Below are 8,944 nucleotides of genomic sequence, written 5' to 3'. Positions count from 1 at the left end.
GTTGGTTTTTCATAAGGACAAAGAAGCACAGTAATTCATATTTTCTTCAAATGAGCTGCGAAAAAATGAAAAAGTTTATCCTTGAACGTCGGGTATCGTCCGTATCGAAGTCGTGACCTGCGCCACCACAACAGGTGTCGATATTTACATTGAATGTGTCAGTGCTCACGCCATACCAGCGGATATACACTTCCGCTTTGCGAGCTACATGACTGTGAGAAGTGAGGGTACTGCAATATGTTGCCTTGGTCTGAGGTTGACAGGTTAGAAGCTGACGAAATGTGAGAATGTGAGGGTCCGCAGGCACCATACTTGCCTATATTTGTGGACCCATATATTAACCCTGTTGTGTAGGGGGTGCAGAAGTCATTTGAGGTTAGATGCTTGTAGGAACAAATGGCGAATGTTCACACCTGCATACTGAGCCATACTCGATGTGTGATCAAACTTTGGATTGCATGGTGAGATCCCTGATAGGAGCCAATAACGATGCTGGAACCTGTTACATCTTAACAGATAATGGGCGAAAACGAGAAAGATAAGAAAGGAGTCGGGGGTCATGCACACATTAATTCAACAAATGTAGGTTCTATTGATATAGGGTTAGGCATAATATCGACAGCATGTGGTTCATATCCTCTGCAAAATTCTGCCCCTTGTTAAAATCATTATCTCAAAATAGCAATTTCTGGAGATATCTTCAGATCGAATTTAGCATCAAATGTGGCAGCATTTTGCATCTAGCCCATCCTCCGTATGCGAAAATTTTCCAAAGGGGAGGGGGGCAGTGGCGACGGAACCGGGGGGCTTGGGGGGCTCAGTCCCCAATGAAAAAGTTGAGGGGGCAAATGCATGATAAGCCCCCCCCCCCCAATATTTACCAAGGCTCCGAAACGTGCATCTGCCCATTGTCGATCTGTCCGATGCACACGTATACTATATAGGTGTAATAATTTTAGTAAATGCTGGGGGACCCTCGGCCCGTCCCCTGGCTATAGACCACATTGTCACCCCAACCGCGTCTTCACGCCCCGTGAAAAGTGGAAGCAGTGAGTGTGAGTACCGGTAAGCGTAACACAACTTCGTCTTAGGCCAATGACTTGCTTCATTTCAGCCAGTTCTCCAACATCCCCTTACTACACTCAAAAACGTCTTTGCGAGTACACTACGAGTAATAGCTACTCTCTTAAAACACCATCGAATATACAAATTACATTGTTTTTACAGACTTTTACGTGCAATCTGAGAAATTGCAGGCTTGAGACCCATATTTTAGGGCTAGGTATTCGCAGCATAAAACACTCGGGAAGTGCCGTTTCCGGCCATCTGGGGGTTTTAAAAACCCAAAAATTTCTTGTACGCTCCGCGCCAACCGATGGTGGCGCTCCGCTTAGATAGTCTCTACACATTAGCCCCCCTCCCAATAATTTCCCCGTTCTACCGCGCCTGGAGGGGGCACCCCCTCCCCTTAGACCTTCCCCCAGGACGGCGATCCGTATCCACCTAAGTGCCCCCCCCCCATCGAATGCTGGTGCCCCCCTGTGCCCCCCAGACTGAAAAGTCTGGTGACGCCACTGGGGGAGGCAATGCTACAATTACTGGAAAGGAGCGTATTAACAAATGAATAAAAAGGGTGGGGTGGGTGATTGGTGAGGTACAGGAGGAGGTGGACTGTGTTTATCAATGCCTTGTACGTAGCAAGCTGGAGTCCCTATGGACTGGCAATAATCACTCCCTCCATGTCCAGCTTGTGAGACAAATAATCCCGCGCAGTGGTAGACTGTTAACAAAACCTGCTATCCTTTATCTTTCATTCCTCAGGCTATTAAAATTCATAATATCAATTTTAAACTTTAGGTTGTCTTTCTTGCCTATTATTAACAGCCTGCTTCATGTTTTCGTTCTTTTAGTGTTAGTTCTTACTCTTTTATGTCTTTTGCCTTGCGAGTGTAGCACTAGTTTAAAGACTAGTCTGTGTTGGTAACGCAACCACGAGATACATTAGATCAAGGGAAGGCGGGGTTCACATTCTGCGATAAGTCGCCTGCCTTTGCGAAGATATATGACACAAGTATATAAAAAATGAATACAAACACAATGTTCTGTCGTAATCCACATGGAAAATACTATTCACAATAACGGTTAAAGTGAATTACGATATGCATAATATAAAGTCCGGCAAGTGGGGACGGTACACATGCATCAATTACGTGCCTTGGTTCACAGGACCAGGAGAGGGGCTCCGGTGTCTAAAAATACCGTCTAAGGGGGAACATCACCAGCACAGTCTCTCGGTAGGGTGCCAACTACTTCAATAATAAATACTGTGTAGAAATTAATTTCTAATTATCTCGTACAGTTCGTCTCTATTGTATACTCAACTGATCTGACCACAGAGCAGACTGCAGAGAGAAAGATAAGAAGAGTCACACATGCAGGTGGCTTTAAGTATTAACAATAGCATGTGTATTACAGTGTGAACTAAACAGTTCCCTCCATGAGAAATTAATAAGTACTGTAAACGAGAATAACCGCTCAATGGGTGATACAAAATAAGAAACATATACGTGAATGGCAGTACAGAAATATTCTAAGAAAACAACAGCAATAGTGTCTCGATTCACAAAATAGACAATATACTAATATGCCTGTCATAGTGCCTCAACTCTTTCAAATATAAAGGTTTGCAGAGAGTTCGGCTATTCCTATCACCATGGCAACTAGTAAGAGTGTAGCATTGCATAATCGGATCTAAACATAGCTCGAATAGGGGAAACTAAGTACAACTAGATAAGAACGTGAGTGCATCACAGTAACGGGTAATGCTAGACGTATAATAAGAGTAAATAATAAACTAAATAACTATCTCAATGTGGGTTCTTGTTAGACCAATAACCTAAAGTACTTTCAATACTCTCATATTAACTCAATGTAGGTTAGATCATAACGATACACCCATAAGGTGCTAATGGTTGAGGGCAATATAAGTGCCATAATCAACCCTATTAACATACTATTAAACAACAGGTAACAATAATAATGATTTCACCTGTATAGACTCCCTATAGCCACTACAGGTACATAACGTTTAATTAATTACTACAGCCTGTGTGCATTCGGCCATCACATGATCAAAATAAAAAATACAGTCTGTGTGCATTCGGCCATCACAGGGTCAAAATAGTAAGTACAACACAATTACACTTAATGAGAGCTACTATCCTGTGTGCACATTGCCAGCACAGAACTAGCATGTATACATTAACAAGTAAAATACACTAGGTATGCACAATGAAAATGAATAGGCTCCTGAAGGGTCTGGGGTAAAGTCAAAAGATGAACTCTTACCTGTGTAGAAATTAATGTAATTAATTTATAATTATCTCGTACTGTTCGTCTCTTTACGGCAGCTCGGAGTGTCTTGGTGAATGGTAGAGTTGCTTGCAAACTTGGATTTTTTAAGCCATTTTTAGAACAAAGAGAAGTTCGTTATCCCGCCCTACCAGATAAGATTGGCCACACATCCTCCAGGAAGTAGACAAACTGTCTTCCCACATCTTTAACTTATTCCACCAGGGATTACAGAGAGCAAGACATAACTCACTACACTTAAAGGAGAATAAAACAAAGCCTGGCATATTAGTGTTGAGAATAACAGATAAATTACCAGTTACTTAGAGTAACCTAAGAGTAACACATACCACATGAGGCTTAATGGGCTACCAAGGGCACAGTGGGACTGGCAAGCTGTCCAGCAATCTGCGAGCGTTACTAAGAGCGAACAGCAAAGAAATGAGAGGAAAATGGAAAACTGAAAGTGAAGGGGAGAGGTATATTATACAGGGGACAAAAATATAGAGACTACTATTGGGAAATATTAGAGGTGCTACACGAGCACTGTAGTTTCCTTTCAAGGATCAATAAATTTATTCTTACTTCTTAAACAAAGGGATACATTTGAGATGTTTCTGACTCGTCGTTCTGTTCATGGTACAACTAGTATATAGAGTATACTTTATAATGCTTATGGTACAACTATAGAGCATACTACATTACATAGGTCTACCCTAGTTCAATTCTTCTTATTTTTAAACAATCAGTAGTTATTTCATTCTTTTCACATATCTATGGAAAAATCATTGTCATAATTCGGTATTACGTCATCATTACAGTCCGGGTTCCCCAGTAGTCCGTATCGTCCGTGGACCCTCCCTGACTTGAAGTTATAAATGAATTCTATATTTTATAACCAATCATAGAAGTCTAATACACTGACATGGTCCTGCCTACTTGCTGAGACGGGCCAAACGGCTTTATACTGCGTCTTGTTGTTTATTTATCTATTACGGGAAGTTCTTTTGACTTATTTAATTGCGATAAACATTTCTGATTCATAAAACAAGCACATTTCTCTTTATGATCAGTACTCAAGTGTTACGATTATGTTTCTGGATATAGACTAGGACGCCCTCTCTCATATAGAAAAATGAAAGTGATATTTAAAGTATACTGTCAACATACTGTTGACCTTTAAAGTATATATTCGCTAATAACGTTCGTTTGGCGAAGAGATAACCCTCATGATCAAGTGGTATCTAGAAATAGGCTTGAAGATAACTAGAATCATCGAATTTGCACCCGAAGCTTGTTTTAAACCTTTTGGTGAGGCTGTATCGTATGCACGACGTGAATGTGACTGATGATCATTCCAAGGCTATTGTTGCAGACACGATGAAACTCGTCGGAAATTCGCCCTATACGGAAAAACCATACAGGAAAGCCATAGAAATGTCGTGTCGGAAGAGAAAGCCTCGAGATTGATAAACGAAACCACTTTCCGAGACCTTAATGGAATTTAATCGTCGGCTTACGAAGTTGAATCTGCCAAGCGCTCAAGATATTTATGAAGTATCACATTGTCAGCCAACGAAATATCCTTCCAATTTGGATACGTTTTAGGTTAGGATGAAAATGAAAGTCTCCTCTACATCTTAAATCATAAAACAGATATGTTTTCACCCAGTGACTGATTTGAGCCTTCGGTTTCGTCCATTTTGTCCGTGCGTCTTTGTTGCTGAGTACGTTGAAATCCTATTTTTCTCAGAGATGTGATCGACGATGCGGTCATCACTAATACGACACCCAGTAATGACAGAATCTCTGGAGAAACTCGGAATAGGAAAAACTCCCAGAAATAGGCAAAAATGATTTCATTGGAGTGAACTATTGACACAACAAAACTGTTAGTGATAGATAAACTGTAAGTCATTAGAGTTTGTGCAATAAATGCACTCAACGCCATAGCAATAAATGCGTATCTAACTGTACCACATGCTGGAATCGACCAGCTTCTGAAAATAGTCGTAACGACTCCTAGCCCAACAGATGCAAATATTATATAGTAAAACACAATAACGAAACTGTGCACTTTCAGTAACCCCATCTTACGATTGATGACGTAGGTCATAGCGAGAGAAAGACAACAGCCGACTGCCGCAAGGGTAGCTGTGAAGTTTGTGACGTCATCGACATCGTTATCTATTCGGCCTCGAAATATAAATTGGGGCTGAGAAATTAAAACCACACCTGCAATGACAACCATGACAAGAATACAATCAACGTAGCCAAAGGTTTCCTTTAAGATCAGTTTTGCGAAGATTCCGACAAACACTGGTGCTGAGAGGGCAATGGCCGTGACGTCACCTAATCTCATGTGATCAATAGCGTAATAGAATAGACAGACTGCTAATGTACCACTGAAAGCTCGAAAGAATAACAACACAAAGACATTCAGCGAGCTGATTTTAGGTGAAGTTCCCTTGTACACCATTACTGGAATAATGAAAAATATTTGTATGCTTAACAGACTGAAGGATATTTGCATAACATGAACGTCTTCTTCCACAAAACGAAACATAACAGTTTTCAGAGAGAATAAAAACGCCGCCAAGAGGGTAAGGAAAACACCTCTGTTATCAGATAGTTTTCTTTTCCAGTTGGTTTCAGAGCTTTCCTCGGCCATTGCAGATTCCTCCGGAGGTCTTATCTCACTGGCAGTATCTAAACTGTTATTCACTACAGCCATTATAACAACCGACGGTTTGGCTTATTTTTTATTTCGTCGTGGTTTTTCGTTTTGTTTAAAACTGTTTATTTTCAGTCTTTCAAGTTCGTCACGATTGCTCTTGTAGTGAAATAATTCACAAACATGTAGAAACACACACATACAGCGAATTTAAAGGTCCGGTATAGAATGGAATATAGCTGTTATCGTGAGATTTCGTCAAGTTTGCACACGGATTGCTTAGAGTTGCTCAAATTCGTCTCCCTGGTCAAATTGAATCGTTTCACTATATGGATGCAAATTCCCTCCGATGACGTAATGTTGACATGTATCCTATATGTTATAATGAGTTTACATACGGCTTCTCGTATATATATATTTATACATATATTTACATATATACATATATAACATACCCTTTGTCCGTCTGATGTTCTAATTAAATAGTCTTACACTGACTGCTCACATTCACGCACGGCACTCCTTTAACCGAAGTACAACAGTTTGATGTTTTCTTTTACTATATGGTTTACTCTTTGATTCAGTTTAGCGATTTATTTATTTATTCTCTGTATATTCACGTTTGAATAACATGAAGACGTCTTTATAGCTGGAGCCATGCGTTCGATACGACAATCTGAATGTTGCTTACAAGCAAGGCATACATTGTGAAGCCCTGCATAGTATATGCTGCAGGTATAGTTCAGCACACATCGTATATACTGAACAGATTTATGCTCATATAGACGGTCATATCGGAGGTCAACAATTACGGGTGAAGGTGAAATTTCTTTGTTAGACTATCTCCATGCGTGGTCACTATTTTCGGACAATTGGCATGATAGCAAAGCAGACTACTTTAGAAGGTCGACATCAAAGAGTACGGGGAAACTGTACTGAGCCACCCGTCGCTATCACCAACTCCCTGCTTACGTTGAGCAGTTAAAAAAAAACAAAAAACAAAAACACACAAATTATATAGCCTACAAATAGACACACAGAACAAAAAATTATGTTAGAATTGATTTAAATGGGTGAAATTCCATGGTTAAACAAATTTGTTGGAAATTATTTATACTGTAGATCAAAACCAAACATTTTGGTAGTTGGAGACAGTGGCGTAGCCACGGGGGGGGGGGGGGGGCGTGGGGGCGACAGCCCCCCGTGAAAGCTTGTCGCCCCCCAGTCGCCCTCCCACTGGGATTTTGGGTGTCGAAAAAAATTACATGTGCGAAAAATATATCATTGGTCTAAATGGTCTCTGGTCTCGAATCTCCATGATGACCACTCATGAACGACCCTCCGACCGCGGACCGGCATTAGGCTATAGTTGCTGGAAAAAAACCTGACGTGACATAGCGCATAGGCCGAGAAGACATCTACAGTAGTCGCACTGTACTGAGAACGCATGTTAACGACCGTCGAATTATATAGTTCCTGCTCTAATAAATACAGGCGCGTAGCCAAGGGAGGGGGGGGGGGGGGGAAGGGTCGACATTTCCAGCGATCTGGGAAGCATTTTCGGCCAACATTTTTTGGTACGATTCGCGCCAACTCATGATGGCGCTACGCTTAGATAGTTTCCAATGCCGAATCTACGCCTCTGATAATTTTCCTACAGGTTCGCCCCTCGTCATTTTCCACGCGAAAATTTGCAGATTTGTCGAAAAATGTCAATGCCGGTGTCAAACTCACAAAAGATATGTCATGATATTTCAAAGTAACTTACCAGACTGTTTTTTTCTTCTATTTCACTAAACTATTTGATGACCATATCAAGAGATGGCATCTCAAAATAAAGGATGTTGAGAAAACTTTAGAGCAGCTTACAAGGCCTGGGAAAGGTCATTTCCAACGATCTAGGAGGCCTTGTAAGCTAAAAATTTTCGGTACGCTGCGCGCCAACCCATAGTGGCGCTCCGCTTAGATTATAACAAGACGCCCTCCCAGGAAATGGTCAAGCCACCCCCCACTGCAAAAATCCTGAATACGCCACTGGAGGAGATAAGAAATTTCTAACACAGATACTTTAAATTTCCCGTTCATTTTATTTCAAAAACTTTATTTTCTCAAACTTTCGATAGGAAACCTCTACTATTAGGCCTATATCTCGAAGATTTATTCTCATTCCTCGAAATTTCCTCAAACGTACGTGTATTCCCAACACACACAAAAATAGAAGGAGAAAAAGAAAAAAGGAAACTTCTAAGCTGAGATGCAGGAACCGATTTTAGGCTTATCTTAAACCAGAGCCGTAGCCATGTCTCCCTCCCCCCACCCCCTCCCCTCAATAAAAAGAAGAAGAAATAGAAATGAATATTTGTACACACAACTGTACAAATATAGACTACGCGGACCGCTTTACAGGCATTAATTCGCTATCATTACGACATTTGAAAATTCGTTATAATGAATTAGCAAAGAGGTAATACATAATACTTTAGTATGTCCCTACGTCATGGGCCACCGATAAAACCTTGGGTACATTTAGAACCCGTTCTGTGATAGTTATGCATTCGGCTTCAGTCACGTTTGAGAGAGGACAATGGGGAAACATCAATGTTACTAGCGAAATGTGGGACCACAGAAATTTCTGTGCATGTAACACGAAAATCCTATTCGTTCATATGCTTGTGTCAAAGTACTGATTACGCAAGGCGGTGCACTCACCACAGAGAAAGTAGGCATCATAGAATTTTATACAATTGATGTCATTTACTCAATTTATCCATATGGCTTTAAACTTAAACAATCATTGGTTTCAATGGTTTGTCTCAATTATATTTACTTAAATGTGAATGTATCCTATATTTGTACATTTTTTTTGGCGAAAGTATGAAGTTATGTTGCTTAAAATATAAACTTCACATCTCAAAGTAT

At 40.6% G+C, this 8,944-nt stretch overlaps 1 protein-coding gene across 1 annotated transcript; it reads right to left on the bottom strand.

Moving 5' to 3' along the window:
- Positions 1-2,179: 2,179 nt before the first annotated feature.
- Positions 2,180-7,186, bottom strand: LOC139965832 (solute carrier family 35 member G1-like). The gene is made up of 2 exons (XM_071968598.1): positions 3,349-7,186; positions 2,180-2,402 (listed from the first exon to the last, which is right to left on the bottom strand). Exon 1 carries the CDS (start codon positions 6,083-6,085, stop codon positions 4,997-4,999), a length of 1,089 nt encoding a protein of 362 aa, XP_071824699.1. The 5' UTR covers positions 6,086-7,186; the 3' UTR covers positions 2,180-2,402; positions 3,349-4,996.
- Positions 7,187-8,944: the final 1,758 nt, after the last annotated feature.

The sequence above is a fragment of the Apostichopus japonicus genome, chromosome 3 (assembly GCF_037975245.1).
Source record: "Apostichopus japonicus isolate 1M-3 chromosome 3, ASM3797524v1, whole genome shotgun sequence".
Lineage (NCBI taxonomy): Eukaryota > Metazoa > Echinodermata > Holothuroidea > Aspidochirotida > Stichopodidae > Apostichopus > Apostichopus japonicus.
The sequence above is the reverse complement of the archived record's forward strand: the minus strand, read 5'-3'. Positions and strand labels throughout refer to the sequence as shown.

Coding starts and splice junctions, on each gene's coding strand:
- LOC139965832 (XM_071968598.1), bottom strand. CDS start 6,085: ATGGCTGTAGTGAATAACAGTTTAGATACTGCCAGTGAGATAAGACCT.